General features: G+C 54.1%; 5 protein-coding genes across 12 annotated transcripts; 2 read left to right on the forward strand and 3 right to left on the reverse strand.

Annotated features, from left to right (window-relative positions):
- Positions 1 to 11: 11 nt before the first annotated feature.
- On the reverse strand, positions 12 to 6,954 carry nek8 (NIMA-related kinase 8). 2 transcript variants are annotated; one of them, XR_007482882.2, is made up of 16 exons: positions 6,815 to 6,954; positions 6,256 to 6,461; positions 5,927 to 6,159; positions 5,677 to 5,808; positions 5,346 to 5,554; positions 5,079 to 5,158; positions 4,778 to 4,947; positions 4,526 to 4,673; positions 4,302 to 4,378; positions 4,104 to 4,221; positions 3,870 to 4,026; positions 3,582 to 3,745; positions 3,260 to 3,412; positions 2,330 to 2,488; positions 398 to 1,655; positions 12 to 292 (listed from the first exon to the last, which is right to left on the reverse strand). XR_007482882.2 is itself a non-coding variant. In XM_049726490.2 (15 exons), exons 1-15 carry the CDS (start codon positions 6,946 to 6,948, stop codon positions 1,627 to 1,629), a joined length of 2,169 nt encoding a protein of 722 aa, XP_049582447.1. In that variant the 5' UTR covers positions 6,949 to 6,954; the 3' UTR covers positions 12 to 1,626. The 2 variants fall into 2 exon arrangements, 1 of the variants encoding a protein (XP_049582447.1); XM_049726490.2 differs by having other exon boundaries at positions 12 to 1,655.
- Positions 6,955 to 7,053: 99 nt separating this feature from the next.
- Positions 7,054 to 11,040, forward strand: rab34a (RAB34, member RAS oncogene family a). Of its 5 annotated transcripts, none has more exons than XM_049726506.2 (10): positions 7,054 to 7,200; positions 7,890 to 7,969; positions 8,063 to 8,154; positions 8,238 to 8,303; positions 8,377 to 8,478; positions 8,574 to 8,765; positions 8,895 to 8,976; positions 9,047 to 9,137; positions 9,252 to 9,359; positions 9,432 to 11,040. In XM_049726506.2, exons 2-10 carry the CDS (start codon positions 7,895 to 7,897, stop codon positions 9,491 to 9,493), a joined length of 870 nt encoding a protein of 289 aa, XP_049582463.1. In that variant the 5' UTR covers positions 7,054 to 7,200; positions 7,890 to 7,894; the 3' UTR covers positions 9,494 to 11,040. The 5 variants fall into 5 exon arrangements, with proteins under 5 accessions (XP_049582463.1, XP_049582465.1, XP_049582467.1 ...); XM_049726508.2 differs by lacking the exon at positions 7,054 to 7,200 and having other exon boundaries at positions 7,832 to 7,969; positions 8,574 to 8,638; positions 8,714 to 8,765; XM_049726510.2 differs by lacking the exon at positions 7,054 to 7,200 and having other exon boundaries at positions 7,832 to 7,969; positions 8,574 to 8,638; positions 8,714 to 8,765; positions 8,895 to 8,952.
- Positions 7,637 to 11,583, reverse strand: zgc:174895. 3 transcript variants are annotated; one of them, XM_049726512.2, is made up of 5 exons: positions 11,369 to 11,582; positions 11,212 to 11,305; positions 10,413 to 10,562; positions 10,221 to 10,312; positions 7,637 to 10,145 (listed from the first exon to the last, which is right to left on the reverse strand). In XM_049726512.2, the coding sequence occupies exons 1-5, from the start codon at positions 11,501 to 11,503 to the stop codon at positions 9,912 to 9,914; spliced, it is 705 nt and encodes a 234-aa protein (XP_049582469.1). In that variant the 5' UTR covers positions 11,504 to 11,582; the 3' UTR covers positions 7,637 to 9,911. The 3 variants fall into 3 exon arrangements, with proteins under 3 accessions (XP_049582469.1, XP_049582470.1, XP_049582468.1); XM_049726513.2 differs by having other exon boundaries at positions 10,217 to 10,312; positions 11,369 to 11,577; XM_049726511.2 differs by having other exon boundaries at positions 7,637 to 10,312; positions 11,369 to 11,583.
- A 1,207-nt stretch (positions 11,584 to 12,790) lies between these two features.
- Positions 12,791 to 15,107, forward strand: proca1 (protein interacting with cyclin A1). Its single transcript, XM_049726494.2, has 4 exons — positions 12,791 to 13,209; positions 13,375 to 13,507; positions 13,598 to 13,732; positions 13,803 to 15,107. Exons 1-4 carry the CDS (start codon positions 12,951 to 12,953, stop codon positions 15,004 to 15,006), a joined length of 1,731 nt encoding a protein of 576 aa, XP_049582451.1. The 5' UTR covers positions 12,791 to 12,950; the 3' UTR covers positions 15,007 to 15,107.
- Positions 15,108 to 16,378: 1,271 nt separating this feature from the next.
- tlcd1 (TLC domain containing 1) lies at positions 16,379 to 19,953 on the reverse strand. Its single transcript, XM_049726514.2, has 4 exons — positions 19,435 to 19,953; positions 18,414 to 18,496; positions 17,622 to 17,704; positions 16,379 to 17,243 (listed from the first exon to the last, which is right to left on the reverse strand). Exons 1-4 carry the CDS (start codon positions 19,638 to 19,640, stop codon positions 16,839 to 16,841), a joined length of 777 nt encoding a protein of 258 aa, XP_049582471.1. The 5' UTR covers positions 19,641 to 19,953; the 3' UTR covers positions 16,379 to 16,838.
- Positions 19,954 to 20,694: the final 741 nt, after the last annotated feature.

Raw genomic sequence — 20,694 nt, forward strand, 5'->3', positions numbered from 1 at the left:
GGAGGGAAACGTGCAGAATCATCTTTATTTCAACAACAACAAAAAAAAAAAAAATGGAACAATGCTGCGTTCACGACCTAAAAGCCACCAGGCTTGTGTTATTAAAAGTACAATTCATCGAGTAGATGTCGCAAGCCTTTTTTCACTGTGTCCAACATTCAACGTTGCTGCTGTACTGACGAGCTCAGAAGAGCTGAGACGCTCTTGTGAATCAGTCCGATTCAATGAAAGCAAAGGCCCATCTGTCAAAGACGAGACTGCTAGCTAACGTCAATTTCCGCCAGCAATTCATCTGAGTGACAGAAACGTCAATCAATTTGCCAGTCATACGAGAGTTTTTACTGGTTGAAATGCAGATGACGGCTGGCCTACTGGTGGAATATCTTCTTCAGTTTACCTTGTTTGAATTTCAATATCTTCCCCTCATTGATTTTTGGTCATCTGGCAGGGGTTTTGTCCTTCCGCTAATCCAGTGGAGCATAATGTGAGCAGTGTGTCTGTCTGTTGGCTCGGTGCGGGTCACTTGACTGACATCTGACTTAAAACACTCCACTCTTCTTTCTAGTGTGCATTGTAAACGTCTTCATTCACAGGAAGGCTTAAGTGTGGGGGCGGGGCGGGGCGGGGCGGGGCAGGGCAGGGCAGGGCAGGGCAGGGCGGGCCTGGAACCGGTTTGGACTCTTACGGCCACAATGGCCGTACGGCGGCCGCAGGGCAGACGGCGGCCTGATTGATGGCGTCCCCTCACTGACGGGGCCAAATGCGGCACATGCTCCATTTTTTTTTTTGCCGCCTGTGCCTGGCGCTACGATGGCAAGTCATCAAGTTTCCCCAGTGAAACAAATGGAATCGGTTTCCCCATAGCCCCAAAGAAAGCAACAATTGCTGTAAGGTGTATTTCCCCAAAGAGTGCAATTGATTTTATATTTGACTGGATGACAATGACATCATGAGAAGAATTCAAGCGCATGTGGCTCGGATGTTTTCTTTCTCACGGTCACATTGCTCCTCACGACGAAAAGAACGCTAAGCACGTCCTTGGCGACACGGCTGGTTGCTTGCGACCGTGCGCTATGCGCCGACGTACGTGCTGTGAGCGTACTTTGTCCTTCCTCGTAAACTTGATTATCATGTGACATTTCAGCTGCTAAAACGTATTCATTGCAATGATCTTGTTCCTCCTCAGTTCTCTATAATAAGGCGTTCTGGAAGGAACATCTCGCATGTAATTACACGTAGCTATATGTTTAAAAAGACGACATGTGCGTGTGTTTTCAAGGCTTTTTTTTTTTTTTTTTACTTTGACTTCTTTGAAGACATGTCAGTACTTTAGGAGCCCGATACGAGAGCTCTTTTTGCTGCCCCCACATCCCTGTGACGACTGTGGGAGCTCTTTGGGGAATTTCCCTTTTCTCTTCCCAAAATCTCTCCAGGCACACACACGCCCAGATTTCGTTGGACTTCCTGAAAGAGCGGAAGGCGATCATCCGCTCTTTTGCGCCGGTTGGCCGAAGGTGTCTTTTCTGCGTATACCTCACGTTCCGATAGTTTGGGGTGAAAACAGAGAACGCCGGCTCGGTCCTTCAGGGAAGATTCCGAGGGGCTGGAGTCGGGTCGCGGACGCTATCACCTCGAGGCGGCTTCGTCGAGCAAAGCTGAAAGGAGCGAGGAACGAGAGAACCGTGAGAAACGACACGTGTAACAAAGCGTCGATCAAAATGCCGTTGTGAAGTGTCCAAACACAGTCGGTGGTTTTTTTGATTGTCTCAGCGGCGGCAAGGATTAGCAACAACATGACTTATTAAATTGTCATGCAATGTAATCTTCTCTAAACCTGCATCTATTTTTAAACCGGACTGGCCGCTCCAATGGATTATTAAACCGAGCGTCGTTGCCCCGCAGCTCTCTCGGGCAAACGCTTCAAATTGTGTGGCAATTTGACAAGCGCCAGCCACTTGAAGCGCGCCCGCCACATGGTGCTAAAAGTACCACTTGAAAATGGCGCGGCTTTTGGGCGCAGCTGGCTTTAGGGATGCATTCAAGTGAGAAGAAGACTGAAATCCACGAGTTTGGTGTTTGACAGCCACTTGACCAGCGTATGGGTAAAACCTGATAGGACAAATGTGGCCAGTTGAAAAGAAAATGGCAGACTTTTTGTGTCTTGCTTTGCTGGGACCTTTGGGGGCTGCTCGCTGGCACCATTTTAGGCTGAAACACTTTGACAAAGCCTGGAGGTCTGTTTGAAGTTACAAACGGCACTGGCGGAGGGATTAGTACACTGCCCTCCTCCCCCTGCCCGCCCGCAAAATGCCAGTGTGTAAAATATTACGTTTGACTGCCAGCAGGCTGTTGCCATGACAACAAGCCACCGAGGTGACGGTGAACGGTCGGCTCTGGTCCAGCTGCACCGCCTTGGGTGTTCCCGAGTCCTCCTCTTTCCTCCCCAGGCGCCCGCGGGCGCCCTTTCCCCACGTGTACACCTCGCCATCTGTCATGACAGGGAACATGAGAGGAATTGAGGTCAGCACACAACACGCACGTACGTACAACTCCATTACTTGCTTGGCCTTATGTGGACCAACATTTAGTGACCCCATATAAAAAAAAAAAAAAAAAAAAAAAAAAAAAAAAAAAAAGATTGCTTAGTTTTGCAGGGACAAACTTTTTTGTTTCTCACAAAAAAATCATCCACACACATGCCCCCCCCCCCCCCCCCCCCCCCCCCCCGAGATCTAGCAAGGTGTCTCCTGCAGGGGCAACACAATGGCCCCATCTGCCAACAAAGGCGTCCCTTGATGGGCCGAAGCTGCAGGAGGGCAGGTCGGCCGCTGTCGCCTTTCACACCGGGGGAGCCAATCACTGGCACAATGTGACATTTCACCAATCGTCGCCTCCAGCACTTTGTGCACACGCAAACGCACTCGCGGATTTGCGACAAACCACTTTCACCGCACCCCCCAATGCTTCTACCCCCCTCTACTGGCAGAAGGTTGATACTGCAAGTGTCTATTCAGATTCCCCCCACCAGGGCATGGATGGATGGATGGATGGACGGACGGACGGACGGACGGACGGACGGACGGACTGACGGATGGCCTTCCTGATGCAAGCGGCCCATTTAAATGCAGTTTTTTACCCGTTTGATCGGGTGCAAATGACTATTATGTGAGCACTCGGCGCATTGCCAGCAGCTGGCGCCGTGTATCTAAAACACAAGCAGCAGCAGCAGCAGAAAGACTCCCCAGGCGCACTCACTCACCGGACTTGATGGCCAGCGTGAAAGCGTCTCCGCAGGCCGCCACGGTGACGCCCCGCAGGCCGGGCACCAGGTAAGGAGCGCGGCCGCCCCGTCGCGACCCGCAGCCCATCTGTCCGTGTTGGTTGCTGCCAAAGGTGATGCACTGGCCGCTCTCTGCGTGGGAGGACGGACGACCGACCGACCGACCGAGGTTGAACAAATGAGGCTCAAACTTTAAACGGGGCAACTTCAACAAGATGAAGAATGAAATTGCTTTTCTCTCTCGTTACAGACATAAAATGCGCGGATTTGAATTTGCACATCGACGGAGGCTGGATTCGACCTGTCACGGCGACGGAGTGGGCGGTGCCGACGTCAATGCAGACAATCTTCTCCTTGTCGAGCGGCGCCGATCGGACGGGCGCGAACGAGTGCACCTCCTCCACCTGGTCGGAGGGCGTCGGCTCCTCGCCGGACGTGATCTTGTCCAGACCCAGCTTATTGAACCTACGGACAAAATGCGGAGACACGGCGGGAAACAAGTACAGATTGTGAAATACAAAAGTAATCGGCCGACTTGCAAGTGACAAAAGTACGAGAGCTCGGTGACCACGCTTGACTAATGAATGACCTGTTGCTTCCGCAAGCCACTATCCCGTGGGCCGCGCCCGGGCTGATGATCATGGAGCAGTCGACGGCGCACAGGACCCTCTGCGGCTCAAAGCGGGCGGGCAGACGCACCTGCTGGGGAGAGTTGTGGGTGTCCTGGGTGCCCAGGCCGAGGCGACCTGGCAAAGGACGGCCGGCGTCACAAACAGACAAGGGGGCGAGGACTTCCCGGGAGGCGTCACTCCTCCCACGTTACCGTTGTCTCCTCTTCCCCAGGCAAATACTTCTCGTTCGTTGGTCACGGCCAGAACGTGGGACGCGCCGCACGACACCTGCACCAGCTCGTAGCCGAGCAGCGCCTCCACGATTTTGGGCTGAGCCGGAAGGAAGCAGAGCAGAAGGATTACTGCTTGGATTCTTTGAATTGGGATCGCAGTCACGCACGCCATGGTACCTGCGTGACGTCATTAAAATTGCCGTGGCCCAGGCAGCCGTTGCTCCCGCTTCCAAAGGTCATGATGATGCCTCGGTCTGCAAAATGATGCGGGTACGAAACTTTTGGCACTCGTCTGCGAGCGACTCGCTCACCACCGCTTTTGCCCAAAGTCAGCCGAGACTGGCCCCGCCCCGCCCCGCCCTGCCCCGCCCCGCCTGCTCCTTGTTGCCAGAATCTCTCACCTGTCATGCAGGCGGTGAAGAGATCTCCGCAGGAAACGGACTTGATGGTGACTCCTGACTGACCCTCCAGGAAGCGCGAGATGAACTGCGGCTGCATCTGCTCCACCGCGCCGGGCAGGCTGACCTCGGCGGAGCCCGCCCACGGCGCCTGTCCACATCCCAAAGCAAAGCAGTTGGCAAGTGGAATGACAAATGTCGTAGCTCGCCGAAAGAGCCAGCGCCTTTTTCCCGACGCGACTGATGTTCACGCACCTCCCAAGCGATGAGGCGGCCTGACTTGGTGACGCCCATCTTCTGCGTGCGTCCCAGCGACACCTGCAGCACCTCAGTGTTGAGCACGGGCAGACGCAGCGGGGCCGAGATGCCGCCGCCCCACGTGTACACCGACGACAGCGGGAGGGAATGCAGCTTGCCTGTGCCAGCTGTGGACGGGAAGAAAGGCACTTTTTTGGAATGTATTTGTGCTTTGGCATGGCTTGCTCCCCCGTTTGCTGTTTTTGTGCTCAGGCCATAGCGAAAAGAAAAAGAAAGAAAAAAGAAAGTGGTTTGCTACCTCTGGATCTGCCGGCCGGCACTCGCCCTCCGGCTCTGCCTTGTGGCCCGGTCTGCACAGTGGACAGTGGTTTCTCAATCCTGGGCACAAGACATTTCAACTCACGGTGAGACGGGTGGTAGGTTTTGTAATTACAACGCAAAAAGCTTCTCTTTTTTTCATTTTTGAGCACATATCTCGTCGTCGCAGAAATCTGCGCTTCCTAGCCATTGCTTTTGCAATGATTTCAATATTCCAATACAAATGCAGTCTGGTGAATTTTCCAACCTGCGCATCTTGACATTGCCGATGTCCGTGCAAAGATTGAGCAGCGGGCGTATGCAGATGGGGAGCGCCATGATTTCGTTGAGTTGAGGCCGCTTGGAGGGATCCAGGTTGAGCATGTTGAGGACCAGCTGCCGCAGTTCTGGGCTATAGCGGTCCGAGATGGGGGCGAAGGTCCCGCTCATGATCTTCAGCACCAAGGCGGGCAGATTCTGAAAAGAAAAAAAATTGGATTTTGCGGCGACGGCCGCCTTCGGAGTCACGGCTTGCTTGCTTTCTTTCTTTCTTTCTTTCTTTCTTTCTTTCTTTCTTTCTTTCTTTCTTTCTTTCTCACCGCCGCCTCAAAGGCTCTCTTGAGGCTGGCCAGCTCGTAGAGGACACAGCCCAGAGCCCAGATGTCGCTCTTCTGGTTGTACGGCTTGCCCTCGCAAAGCTCCGGAGAGATGTAGCACGGTGTTCCCACCACCTGCAGAGGCACGCACAAGATTGTTTTGGTTTTTTTCCTTGGAATAACGACAAATCCTTGTCATAAGATTCGATCCTCCCGGGCGACAGGTGCGCCGCCCAAGCGGAACACAACTCACGGTGTACGCTTTGCTTTTGCTGACGAGGATTTTGGAGATGCCAAAATCGCCGATCTTGACGATCATCTGATGCTTGTCCAGCAGAATATTCTGCGTCTTGAGGTCCCTGTGGAGGATGAGCTTGTTGTGCACGTGGTAGAGGGCCAACAGGATCTGCACAAAGAAGTGAAGGATGGTGTCCTCATCCAGCAGGGAGTTGCAGCGCTTCTGGATGTAGTCAGCCAAGGTGCCGCCTACATGGCAACAAAGGTACATTTAAAAGGTACATTGTGTTGAATTTAATACTGGTGAACCGGACTCGGACCCAAAAAAATCATGTTGAGTCTTACCGGGTGCGTATTCCATGGCAATCATGAGCGCCTTGTCCTCCAGGAAGTTCTCGTAGTACTCGATGATGTTGGGGTGGTTGAGCAGCTTTAGTACCTGGCACTCATTCTGAGCGGCCAGACGCTCGTCACGGGACATCTGCTCCACGGGGATCTCCTTCAGGATGACCAAAGCTCCGTCGCTGCGCCGCCGACACAGGTGGACGATCCTGACAGACAGTTTGGCTGTGGATTAGCGACGACTCAAAGCGTCTTGACCACCAAAGTGACACCTGGGTGCCATTTGGATGAGCTACTTTTTGTTTAATCGTACTATTTCCATCGTCTCTTTTAAGGTGAGGAATTGTTGCCTAGCCTGAAAATACACGGGGGGACTATTGGGGTAAAGGACGTCGAGGACGTGCTTCCCCCCTTTCGATGACTTTCGTGCGTGTCTGCTAGTTTCGTTAGAAACAAGCTAGTTTAGCCGAGCGCTCGACTCGCTAAAACGTGAGCCCGCTTTCCTTCCGTGAATCGGCTCAAAAGCGCGGTGAATGGCTGCGTTAAACGTCGCTTAGTTTACCCGAAAGCTCCTCTTCCGACAACTTTGATTTTCTCGTATTTCTCCATCGCAACAGCTCGGAAGAAACATTCCCGCCGTCTCCCTGGGCAACCCGAGTGGACGTCACGTCCGTTGCGCTTCCTCATTTCTCCCATCACATCCGGTAGTTTGTTGTTTCGCCCAGCAGGGGTCGCGCTGTGCTGAGGAAAGATTGGCTCGTCTGGGTGCTGCGGATTGGCTTTTGCTGCTTCTTCTCCCTCCGCTTTTCTCTCGAAGACTATCGAGATCCACAATTGATCAATCCTGCATGACACGTTGTCCTCTCATTGAGTGACATTTGGAAGGGAGGAAAAGGACGGATAAAAAGGAGAGCGACCAGACCACCGCCACCATCTCGTCTTGCCATCGTAAGGGCTTCTTTTCTTTTCTTTTCTTTTCGGCCACTTTCAGCGTTCGCGTCCATTCAAGTATGCAACGACAAGTTTTCTTTCATCTGGGTGTGTGACAAAGGTTTTTGCAAAAGCACATTTGGGCTGATGTTCCCTTAGAAGTGGAGTAGGAACCCGCCCGCCCGCCCGCCGACGCTTCGTCAATTCGTCTTCCACATTTTAGGAACGATAGGATTAAAAGTAAGACGAAAGAAAGATAAACCGATTAAAGTTGTCTGGTCCTTCTTTTTTTTTTTCGGCCTGCTTTTGCTGCGGGTTTTTTGGCGTTGTTTGCCATTTCCAGTCCACGCCGTGAGTCACCTTTTCTCCCAGCATTCTTCAAAACGAGCCTTGGCGGAGGACCACACACACATCGCCGCAGAATTTTACAAAATCATTTTCACAATATTCAACATCATTCTGACAAGAGTATAATTAAGTCGTGTGCCGTACTACTAATAAATGGAGACTTTCAGGAGGCGACAAAGTTTTAAGAGGGGTTGGACGCATTGCTGTTCTGTTAGTGTCACCATGGCAACGGACGCCAACGCCACTTTTCACGTTGCCTGTTTCAAAGAACTGCCTAGCGGTCGATGGACTTGAGTTGTTGATGGGACCAAACCAAATGTTCTATAGCTGCTTTGAGAATCTGTCAAATAAATCAACAGGCCCGATGTCGACGCGAGGTCCAAGCATGAGCGTCTTACCGCCCGTTCGCAAGGATCGCATCATTCCGCAGTTTCCTCAGGTAAAATGCAACAAGTCCAAACATGTGAACGTGGCTCAAATTGGGCCAGAAGGCTATTAACATCCATCCATCCCTCCCTCCCTCCATCCGTAGTGTTTCTGTGAGGAAGCGGCGCTCCAGGCGGGGCGCGACTTTAACCCCAAAGTGAAGGCCGCGTGCCAGCAGCAGCGCACCGGCACGGTCGGGTACGTTGCGGGGCAAGAAAGACGAGGCGAGTGGCGACGAGGCGTTCGCCGACTGATGCCTCTCGTCCCGTCCTTTCCCGCAGGTTTAAAATTGCCAAGGTGATTGTGGTGGGCGACTTGGCGGTGGGCAAAACCTGCCTGATTAACAGGTAACCCAGCTCTGACCGCTCAACGAGTTCCTTTTGACGTGACGTGACGTGATGTGGGCGCTGTCCAACTCAGGTTTTGCAAGGACGCTTTTGACAAGAACTACAAGGCCACCATCGGCGTGGATTTTGAGATGGAGCGCTTCGAGGTGCTCGGCGTCCCTTTTAGCCTGCAGCTGTACGTTTCCAGCATCGATGGCCGAGCCACCGGCGCGAGCGAGCGGGCCGGGCCGGGCCCGCTGTGACTCAGTACTTTTCCTGGGCTCCTTTAAGGTGGGATACGGCCGGTCAGGAGAGGTTCAAGTGCATCGCCTCCACCTACTACAGGGCAGCGCAGGGTGAGCGAGCCATTCCGACGGACTGGCTCCGTCAAAATGTCTCATGGCCGTCCATCGCCTGGCTTTTTCTCGCAGTGGTGATAATCGTGTTCGACGTGACCGACGTCGCGTCTTTGGATCACACCAGGTAACAACGTGGCACCCCAAGCAGGTTTGGCTCGGTCGGTCGACTTTGAGCCCGTTAGGACCGGGAGGCTCGGACGGATTAGCGTGTCGGTGAGCCGCCACCTCCGCCGCCTTTATCGTGTCGTTCCAGGCAGTGGCTAGAAGATGCCCTGAGGGAGAACGACCCCACGGCAGTTCAACTCTTTCTGGTGGGCACCAAGAAAGACCTGAGCGTACGTGGCCTCCGCGGCCCATCCTACGTCATTTGCAAGGTGATGGATGACCTTGTCGTTTGTCTGGCAGTCTCCGGCTCAGTACTCGCAGATTGAGCGAGACGCCCTCCAGGTGGCGCGGGAGATGCGAGCCGAGTATTGGGCGCTGTCGTCGCTCACAGGTGAGCAGGTCGCCGGCCCGGGAGAAGGTACCAGGCGCGGCGACCTCACGGCGGCCAGCAAACACAAAGAAGTCAAATGGACGGAGCCGCTCCATTAACTGGCCTTGTCCAAAGGGGAGAACGTGAAGGAGTTCTTCTTCCGTGTGGCGTCGCTGGCGTTTGAAAACAACGTCCTGGCCGAGCTGGAGAAGAGCGGGACCAGGCAAATAGGCAACATCGTCAGTGAGTAGAGCGTCCCGAGCCCAAAGGGAAGCGCTTCCAGCCCGTGACCGCCGTGCCGTCTGCTCCCCGTAGAAATCCAGAGCGCCGGCGGCCAGCCGTCCAAGAAGAGGAAGCAGCCGGCCTGCTGTCAGTGAAAAAGGGCCGCACGCCGGAGGGAGGGAGGGAGTATGGGAGGGAGGGAACGGAAAGGCCTCGTGGCGTTTTCCTGGCCCGTTAACACCATGTTGAGTCACTCGACAGCCACACAGCGCCGGGTGCCCAAAGTGACGTGGGCGCCATCAAAGCGTCCGCCGGTGCTCGTCCCCAAGTATTTCAACAGCAACCAGAGCGTTTGATGTCACTGGTGCCGAGCAGTTTTTCATTTTCTGCATTCACGCAAACTGCCGCCACCGACCGTGCCAAAGAAATTCATACTTAGTTCACGGAATTGCTGCGGGCATTTTTGCTTTTCCATTCCTTCTTCAGATTTGCTGCCAGTGATAGCGAGAAGGCCTTTCTCGCTGTCTCGCTAAAAGGATGCAAACTTTGTGCGTCTTTTGTTGCCAATGAGTGTTAAAAATGCGTGCAAAAGTTGCGTGCTGTTGCTTTTAAAAGTCCACTTTTTTTCTTTGACGGGAATGTTTCAAACCCGAGTCGAGTCCGTTCATTTCTCAAAGCTTTTGAAGGAGTCCAAATGTTGCCCATCAATTTGGCTCTGGAGTTCCTCAGGGATGCAGTGCGAGCATTTGTAATGGTCTCGAATCCACTTGCCTCCTTCCGAGTTCTCCACCGCCACGGCGGCCACGCCTCAAAACCACAAGACAACGCATCAGAGTTGGGACACCAAATAATGAGAAGAAAAGAGTGGCGAGCCTTACCCACCACGGTGGCACCCAACCTCTCCAGCAGCTGGATGGCGGCCTTCATGGTTCCTCCGGTCTCGATCCACTGGTCCACCAACAACACCCTCACGCCTTCCACACGCGATCGCACGATTACCGAGAGGGAGGGAGCGACGGCCGGGCCGGTCCCAGGCGCAATCGCGACCCCGCTAATGCGCCGCTGGCGACTCACCCGCTCTGATGACGTCGTCGTCTCGTACCTCCATGGTCTTCTCCCTGCCCGTGTAGTCGCTGTAGGTCTGCCGTTGGCTGCTCACGCAAAGATGTCCCGCTTTGCGCACCGCCAGGAAGCCTTTGCCCAGCGTGCTGGCCACGGACGCCCCTAGCCACATGCACCGGGTCAAAGGTCACACGGTTTGAACAAAAGTTTGGATGCAGGAATTAAACATGATCCCGTTAATATGTAAAAGGTAGACCCTTGTCATTTCATTCAGTATCATGTTACAATGTGATCAATTTAACCTGATCAAGTCCACCTTAGGTTTATGTTATGCGAGAAATTTTACATTTTGACAACAACCACAAATGTGTTGGTTGGGGGAGAAAATAGAGTTCATATGTGCTTGTGCGGCCGTGCGTGGCCTTCTCGCACAGCTAATATTAGCAACTCGGGCGTCGTTACTGACATCGGAGAAGGCCAGCGAGCAGAGGCCTTGCAAAAATATTGGGACAGCTCAGGCCAACAGAAGGGTGGCATACATTTTACTTGAAAAAAATATTTGTCACAAATTTTCAAAAGTATCTGAATACAAGTGCTTTTGTTCTCTTTCCACTGGTTTATTTAACTATTTTTTTTTAAATACTAAATGTATTTTACTTGATTTCTGAGGTTTTTGGTAGTGTTGCGACATTATTGTTGGCAGAATGACAAAGATCCAACTTGTGATGAAATGACAATCATCGACCGGGCTTGCCCTTTGCCCTCCCGGGTGCGGGTCAAATGCGCGAGCAACTGAGTGGCTCCCTCGTACCTAGGATGAATCCCATGGCGTCGATGCCGGCCACCAGGTCGATGGCGTCGTCACGGAAGGGAGCGAGCAGGTCTTTGACGCAGTCCGCCAGAGCCTGCGTGGAAGAGGGCCAAGGATCGCATTCGAGGGGTTCAAGCCGACGGAAGCCATGCAGTACCTGCGAGTTGCAGTAGAGTCTGGACGGGTCCAGCCAGGCGAAGGCCGGCCCTTTGCTGTTGGGCGCCATCAGGGCCAGATACCAGCCTTTAGCTTTGCTCGCACCGTCCGCCGGGGGTGGCGCCCACACGTCCATGCCGCTGCGCCGCGCCACGCTGCGCTGCGCTGCGGCTGGGCTGCTTGCCTCAAAAGGCAAGCGAGGCACTGAGGCCAGGTGGGAGGGGCAGGTGGGACGGGCGCTCTCCCCCTACCTCCCTCCCTCCCTCCCTCCCTCCCTCACTCTCCCCCTCCCTCCCTCCCTCCCTCCCTCCCTCAAAGCAAGCGAGACTCCACTCTTGTATGATTTGTCAACAAGCAAACACTGGGGTATCAAAATAATCATTCAAAATTCAACTTCACTTCCAGAAAATGTCCAAAATGTCTGCTTTTGCTCCTGAGGAGAAGCGTTTCAGATGACCAATGAAAGGAGGCGCGCATCCAAGTTCAGTACCCACTTTCGTCCTCTAGAGGGCAGTTCACCGCAGCTATATAAGAAACGTACTCGTGTTCTTTTTTTCATCCAAAATGTTGACACTTTAGCAAATGAATGCAGGGCACAATTAAGCTTTTTAAAGGTAAAGTTGTACAAAAGTATTTTTGGATTATTTGTTCGTTTCAAAGTATTCCTCAACAGGTTGAATCGTACCTACAATCAGTCAGAAATGGTTGTAGTTTAAGCCCCTATTTAGAAATGATTCTCTCAGCTCCCCGTGTATTAGTCAAGTCCCCCCCGAGGAGGAGGGGAAAACAATGCTGGAGCTGTGCCTGCTCCACATTCCACCAAGAAAGAAAGAAAGACTTTTTTCATTACGATGGCGCTCACGGAGGAGGACACATGCTTGTTTCCATGGCGAAGAGGCAACCTCCATGCGTGCTCCCAAAGTCAATCTTAGCCACTGAGGGAGACAGAAGGGAAAAGGTGGCTTGGGTGGGCTGAGGGAGGCTCAAACGTAAAACAACAAATAGACACTTCACAAGAGCTCGTATCCCAAAAATATCGTCCCAGTATGTTGTTTGTGCTACCTGCTGGAGCCAGCAGCCAGTCATTGTATGTCCTTCTGGCGCCTTCTCCTTACCGGGCATCTAATATTCGGTGCTATTGAACACCGGAAGCTCCTTGCACCTTTGTGGTCATTTCAGCAATTGCACAGCATTTGGGGTTTTTTTTTCACTGGCTTTAGTTGAAGCTAACTGGCACAGCATTTGATCTCAGCTTCAGCTTTGAAGTATTTGCACGCAATTGCGTCTCCAATCTCCTTTCGATGCAATTGTTTTTTTGTCTTTTCAGCGTGTCCCTCCTACTCGTTAGTAGTGGGAGGGAGGGAGGGAGGGGGGCATGGTGCTAGGTTACTGGCGGTCATCCCCGTGACCCCCGCTCCCCTCCGTGTTTGCATCCTGCCCCACATTGCGGCAAAACCCCTCCTCGTGTTGGCGAGGAATTAAACATCACACCACCCAAGTGGGAGGGCATCCCGAAAGGCTAAAAGGCCCCGTAGAAGAGCTGCAGCGGCGCCCGCCCCAGCCTTCACTTGCAATCCGTTGCCATGTGGTGGGTGGTCCTGGTGGCTCTGTCTTACCTGGACAGGGAGCTGGCGGTGGGCTCCGGGGTGGGCCCGCCGTCCCGAGGGAGGCTGTCCGAGGAGTGCGGCGGCCCGCGGGGCTCCCGGCCTTTTACGCCGCCGCGCATGGACGAGCCCAAGAGGAGGGGCTCCGAGGTGACCAGGAGAGCCAAAAGAGGCTTCACGTATCCCGGGACCCTTTGGTGCGGCGCCGGAAACATGGCAGACCATTACGACCAACTAGGTACATAGATGGAGTCGTTTTGGGCCACCGACCACCTTCATGTGTTGCAATTGTCGCGTCTTTGTGAATGTCAGACTTTCTACAGAGTTGGCAGGTTGGAGTGTGTCGGACGGAGCACATCTTCATCAACAGAGGAGAAAAGAAATATGCTTGTTTGTTCCTTAGGGGAATTTGAGGAGACGGACAGCTGCTGTCGCACACACGACCACTGCCCCCACGTCATCCACGCCTTCTCCTCCAAATACGGATACACCAACTTCAAGTGGCACTCCATCTGTCACTGCGACTGCGACCAGGCGTGAGTAGAAAACACCGACCGATGGTCATGTTGACAAATATGGGGGGGGGTGGAGAAGAGCGAAAAAAAAAAGCCTCCCTCCGTGGCCAGGTTGAAGGCTTGCCTGCACCGAGTCAACGACACGTCCTCCCGGGTGATGGGGCAGGCCTTCTTCAACGTCATCGCCGCGCCGTGCTTCCAGCTGCTCTACGAGGAGCGCTGCGCCGAGCGCCACTGGTACGGACCGTAAGTATCACGCGTCCGCCGCCCGCCACGCGCCCGACATTCCGCTCTAATTTGCCCGCCCGCCGTCGAGGTGCAAACGCTACGAGAAGCTGCCCGTCGCCGTGGTCAAGGAGGCCGTCCCGTACGAATACGCCGACATCGGTTCTCCTGAGACGAAGACTGACCACGAGAAGGAGGAGAGCGCCACGCCGGCCGCCCCGTCGGGCCCCGAGGCGCCGTCGCTCCCCGCCGTGGAGAACTTTACCGAGGCGCTCGCCACCATTGTTTCCTCCACATCTGCCGCGCAAACTTCACACAATAAGAGGAAGAAAAAGAAAGACAGAGGCCAGAAGACGAAAAAGGCAATGAGCCAGAGAAGCAAGTGCAAAAAAGGAGCCGCAGCGACACTTCCTTTGACCAAGTCCATCAACGATGTCATAACGGGTGAAGCGGCGCCGGAGACCGCCCAGCTGCGGCCGACGGGGCGACCGAGCGCTCACCCGCCCAAAAAACGGAGAGCGAGAACGGGCAGCGGAGGGCTCAAAGTAGCCCCGGCGGCTTCCCCTGAGCAGGCGCCTCGACTCGCGGGCTACAACCTCACCGCCGGCCTCACGTGGCACCCCAAACGTCGCCCGAGTGAGGAGATCCCGCAACCTCCGGTGCACCTGAAGTCTCCTGCCAGGTCTCCGTCCAAAAAAAGGCTAACGAGGAAGGAGGAAGTGGTCGTGACTTTGCCAAAGGAGCCGGTCCAACCTACGGTGGCCGACGGCCACAGTCAGCATCAGCACCCCGGTGAGAAGATCTTTGCATCTTCAAGTAGCGCGATGGGAGCGTGGCAGCCTGGAGAACAAAAGCCACCGGGAGCTCCCGACCACTGGCAAGACAGAAGAGACAATGAGGACGGCGAGAAAAGGAGGAAAGGACGGCCGGATTCAGGGGCTCAAAGCACCGGAGCCCAACCGGCGCAAAGTTTGGACGTCCCGTCCGGAGCACGCGGCCGGTGCAACCAAAGCACAAAAGCGGCTTCTCAAAGCGCAATGAGCCTCGCGAGCGCCGAGCCGTCCCGTAGCTTTGCTCCCACGAGCCAGATCGGGAGGAACGCTACGCCCGGCGGCCCAGCGTTCCCGGCTTTGCCCGCCGAGGAGAGCGTGGCGAAGCGGAGGGCCGGGGCGTCCGGCCACCTTCGCAGCAGCGCCGTGCTGCGCTCCGTGGAGAGAGCCCGACGGCAGTTTGCCCGCAAGAAGAAAAGGAAAGCCGCTCGGACGGTCAGACTTCCGTCGTTGGCGAGACGTTGAATGTGACGACGCCGTCAATCAATCAATCGTCACACAAATGGATCCCATTTGACTGTCATGTGACGATCATAGCTTGAATAAAACGTGAGTGAACCTGCCTGCCTGCCTGCCTCGGCTCTGCTCTGCTCTGCTCTTTTCTTTTTGCTTGGCTCTGTTGATCGACTGACCCCAAGGACAAATGTGGACAAATGTGGCCAAATGTGGCCAAATGTGGCCAAATGTGGCCATGTTTGCGCTCATCAAATTCTTGTGGTCAGGCATGCGCATGGCTCTTTGTGGGCTCCTTTGTTGCGGACTCTGACCCGACCCGGCAATTCTGGCTGGCAAGGTCACATTCTCCCAAGAGATTTAGGGTATTACTTTCTCCTGCCAATCGGGTTAATCAGCTGACTCGCTCTCGCTCTCACATGCTTGCCCCAGACTTGCTTGCATCTTTTCAGCTCAAATGTCTGCAGATGCCTCGTGTCGCTCGCATGCATCCCACACAAGGACAGAGTAGAAGACAATCAAGTCTTTCTTCGTCATTTTAGCCATTTTAGTTGGGCGCTCACGCCCCAAGGCAAAAGGGGAGGAACTTTAGTCCGGCGGCAAACTCCTCGCAAGCGTTGCAACAACAACAACAACAACTGCACACACAAAAAGCAGCGCGTGTGCAGAGCAAACAGGGCAAAAGCTGACCGCTGTTGCTGCAATTGGAGCTATCGAAAAGGCAGACAATGCGTGCGTTTGGGCCTTAAGCTGGGAGGAGATCGTTCGCTTGCTCGTTGTTCAGGTACACTTACAAACATTTGTCAAGACAAATGATGGAAGAAAAAGCACACCAACCAAGGGGCGAAATCGTCGTCGTAAGACTCGTCTCCTCCTCCGTCCTTCCTTCCTTCCGTCCTTCCTTCCTTCCTTCCTCCCTCCCTCCCTTCGTGCGTGCGTGCGTGTTGGCCAACACAAAAGTTACCTTTGGACGGCAAACTTCGTTCCTACTAATAATCACCACGAGAGGGCGTAGCAACACCCAAAATGGTAAAAACGAGAGCGGCTGGCTGCCCATGTTACGTGCTCGATGAACTCAAATAAATCCTATCTATTATTTTATTCTTTATTATTATTTTTATTATATCATTGAAAAAATGATGAAAATTATTATTATTTTTATTATATCATTGAAAAAATGATGAAAAAAAATACTGCATAGACGCAAGTCGTCCTTGTAATCAGGCCACATGCGAATGTTTCAACTTGAATGTCGGTGCTATCTTGCAAGACGTTTCGCCCAAACATCGTGAGGGTCAAAGCCCGTAGTCAGCATTGCTTTCAATGCCCTCACTGACTTGCACTTCAAATGATGAGAGCAGTGAGCGTCCAGCGACCCCACAAACACATTCAAACACGTTTAATTTGCAATGTAACAAAGAGAGTCAAACGCACGCGCACACACTCGTCACTTTATAAAACACACGTTGCTGTTACGGAGGAAAATGCCTGCTTTTTTGGGGGGGTTTGCTTTCTTTTTTTTCTTGTTCAAACCAAATGCATCATGATATGCTTAGTTATTTTGAAGAGGCACCGCGCGGTGGTCAAGGCACTACAGAAGAGCTCACAAGTGGTTACGTCCTCGTTTGAGTCCACGTGCTTTGTTAAACGGTTCAGTATTTGGATTCTTTCTGCTTGATTTATGGCACCACTTGTATGTGTGAAATGCATTTAAGCGCTTGCAGACGTTTACCCGAGCGAGCGAGCGAGCGAGCCATCTTTGAAAGGGAAACACAGGTCAGAGACATTCGTGTCTTGAAAAGCCGCTGCCAAATGAGAAACGGGCAGCCCATTCTCACAATCTCTCAATCGGTGATGAACTTCTTGGAGGCACGCGTGCCGTTGACGACCGGCTGACCGCTGGCGCCGCCCTGCTGGAGGAAGTCGGAGCGGATCAGGCGCCACAAGTAGACCAGCATCATGACGTTCATAATCATCAGAGTTGTGACGAAGAAGGCCGAGTTGTCCAGCCTGGAGTAGTTGGAGCCGATGTACCAGGTGAGGTAGAACTGCGTGGCCAGGCGGGCCACCACAAAGGTCAACACGTTGAGCACCTTGTTGACGCGGTAGACGGGCGACGAGGTGGCGCCCACCAGCTTCAGGAGAAGCCGCAGGTGGAGCGTCACGCTGTTCACCTCCACGAAGAGCGTCAGCACCGCGCCCGCCACGTACAGGTGCGTGTACAGCGTGTACAAGAAGCACCAGATCACCTGATGCACACGCGCACACACACGCGCGCACACACGCACACACAGACACACACACGGCGGGCATCACCAGGGGAGCAAGCGCTCCCTTGTCTTGTGGCGGCTTCCCGGAGGAGGTCGGTGTTCAGCAAAAGGGATTTGCTGACACCAGCCGGCCTGGGTCAACGAGCAAACAGAACGGCACCGGCGGATTCCAATTGGACCAAAACAAGAAACGGTTCTGAGCGGTCGGTGGGCAATTTTCATTCATTTTCCAGGGAAAGACGTATGAAGGAAATGAGCAGCCCACCGGCTGCTCGTATGTCCGTTTTTGGGGGGTGGGTTTCCTTCTCCTCGACCTCCTAGATGTGAGTGAGTGAATGAGTGAGTGCGTTTCCTTACAAGCGTGTGGTGGATGAGGAATTCCCAGGATCCTCTGGCGTGTCCCGTCAGGATGATGTCGGCTGCGTCCTGAATGAAGTACCCTGGCAAGGGACCGCATTGAAAAATCAGCATCTTCACATTTGTTGAGGAGATTTGCATTGCAGGGGGGGGGGGGGGGGGGACAGCTGCCGCTTTTGCGGAGTCAAAAACGCTATTGTTTCTCTTTCCACCGATAGTAAGATTGGAGTATGGCGAGTATGGATGCCAAACGTGCATGGCACTTTAGAAACCAGCACGGATCTCCAGCCAATGCGAAGATCAGACGGTGGCCTGTTCTGCGCATGTCTCTGTATCCGAGCGCGCCCCGGCCACAGCAATTCCACTCACTGAGGGCCCTTTTGTGCCTGGGAATGACTGGCACGCCGTGGCAGACACGCACACACACACACACTCACACACACAACACAAGCAAGTGTTGTCAAGGGACGTGCGTCTCGGTGATGACACACGAGAGAGACGGAGACGCACTGAGGCCACAAGCGGAGTCTCGGGCGCAATAATCCTTCGGTCGCCACGGTGATTTGGGCGAGGGGGTGGGACCTTGGCAACAGGTGAGGGGGCGGGACCTTGGCTCGTGTTTGACGGCACCTGACAAAGTGAAGGCGACGCTCCCTGGCCCGAAATAACTGCGCTTGCTGCATGTGTGTTTTGACTTTGGGATGCCATATTTTCACACACATGCACTATTTGCACAAACCCCCAAATGTGAAAGGGGGGGGGGGGCTATCCATCTATCCAAAGTTGACTGACCTGTAGAAATGCAGATCAGCAGGTAGGAAGGCGGCGTGTGGTGCGCGTGGAGGTCGCGCAGCGTCTCGGGCCACAGCAACACACTGCCAGGAGGCAAAAAGACACACAAGCTCTTCCGGTGAGCACCAAAACGCAGTTTCATGCAAGACGTGAGTGACTGAGCGGGTCAACTCTGCAGTTTGGCCTTTGTTGGCAATGAGCCACAAGAGCGTCAATCCGGCGGAATGTGAACGCAAATGAGTCACCCAAAGTTTCGTTTGCGCGGGCGGCGGCGGCGGCAGGTTTTTCCGGTTCTTCCGTGACGAGTTGGACTCGTATACTTTGACTGCTCGCATACCGAACGCGGCCAGCTTTTTGGGGCTTGTACCCTTGTCCAAAAGAACAACAAAAAGAATGTATCGACATGAAATGCACACGCACAACCTTGTTCAACAGCCTCCTAGGAGAAGTCAAGTTTGGCTCATTGAAAGCCCATTCATTGAAATCAGATCTGAAAAACACAATGCCGGGCTTCCAAATACTCTTTTTGACTACGGTTTGTTCCCACTTGGATTTGAAAAGCGTTCTGGTTTTGATTTCTTGCAATGAAAGGAGGTGCGCGATTTCTCAGCCACGTTCTTTTGCTCCCCACGGTCAGAAAACGACAGATAGAATTGGCAGTGACGGCGACAATCTATCGTTCCGTCACGACTCCTGTCACCGATCCCCGTTGCTTCAATCTTGTCAAGATGGCTGGCTCCGGCCGGCTGGCTGGCTGGCTGGCCGTCCGGCCGGCCGGCCGGCCGGCAGCTCTCTCTAAATTGCGGGCCGGTCACTTGGGGTCAAACAGAGGGAAATAATCACACTACCAATAAATAGGTAGACGGGAGACGGCTGGCGGGCATCGTCTCTGTAAGCCAGCCAGCCAGCCGGCTTCCACCTTGTACTTGTTTACTTGAGTGCATGAAGGAAGCGTTCGCAGTTGTTGACTCGGCGCGCGCAGACGCGCAGACACGCAGACGCAGACGCAATGTCCTCCTACCTGGAGACAGCCCACGTCCCGGTGAGGATCGAGTGCACCATGGACACGGAGAGGTTCCTCCACTTCCACGTTCGGAACTCGTCGCGGAGCACCACCTTCGGGGGGGGCATCTTCTCCAAGAGCACGTGGACCACCCTGAAGAGGACGGCGAAGACCACCACCGAGGCTCCCGTGTGCCTCTTGAGCACCGCCACCAGGGCCTCCATCCTTGCTCACCTCCGCCGCGTTTTCGCGGTCTCTCGTCGGCCTGAAGTGGGTGGGTGGATGGGTGGGTGGGGTGGAGCTAGCTCGGCCGCGTCGCGCACTTTCGAGCACTTTGCTTCCAGGCAAAGTGAAGGGGGAAAAAAAGCAGAAGAACAAAGTCTGGCGGACTTGGGTGGGGCAGCAGTCGAAGGAAGGGCGGGCGGGCGGGAGCGAGCGAGCGAAAGCGCAAAGGAACGAAGGGGCTCCGCTCGCCTGTTGCGCCCCGGGAACTTGGGCAGCGGCTTGTCTTGTCGCGTGTGCGTGCGTGCGTGCGTGATTGCGCGAATGGGTGCCGCCTGTCCTGCTCCAGCTGCAGCGCAGCGCAGCGCAGCGCAGCTCAGGCAGCTGCACCCATCGCTGACACAAACAAGGAGGGAGGGCTGGCGAGCGGGCTGGCGGGCCGGCCGAAACCGACGAGACGACTTTAGAACGTGCACAAGAGTTGAACTTGGGGACGCGCGAAGGAAGCCATGCACGCAACGGCCCTGGAAAGGAGAAGCATACGTATATCCTTCCTTCATTCTTTTGACAATTTGGGTGACGACTTGGGAAGGAAAGCCCCAAAGAAATAGACAAGCGGAGTCGGTGTCAATCATGAGAGACACGCTGCCTTCCTTTTTATCAGCAAGCACTGCGCCGATTGCAAGGTCGCCACAGTCTTATTCCAGAGCGAGCGAGCGAATGTCAATGTGTTTCGGAACTTCCGGCAAGACACTTCCGGTCAAAGCTCCCGTTGCTTCCAAACCAGTGCGTTTGGCTTCCCAGAGCGAGCGATGGGCGTATGGCGGATGTAGTTTGAACGGTTTACTCCAGCGCCTTTCGACGCGGCCTTCGGCCCGCCCGCCAGCCCGCCCTCATTGGCGAAATCAACCAATAGGAGAATAGTCAGACTTAGGACCGCCCCCTCATTTGAATAACATTTCCTTCTGCATTGCGGAACGAGAACCGCCACTATCAAAGATAAAGAAAAGTGAAAATAAAAAGGAATATACAAATATAATGGGAAATTGAACAAGA

The sequence above is a fragment of the Syngnathus scovelli genome, chromosome 7 (assembly GCF_024217435.2).
Source record: "Syngnathus scovelli strain Florida chromosome 7, RoL_Ssco_1.2, whole genome shotgun sequence".
NCBI classification, from domain to species: Eukaryota; Metazoa; Chordata; class Actinopteri; order Syngnathiformes; family Syngnathidae; genus Syngnathus; species Syngnathus scovelli.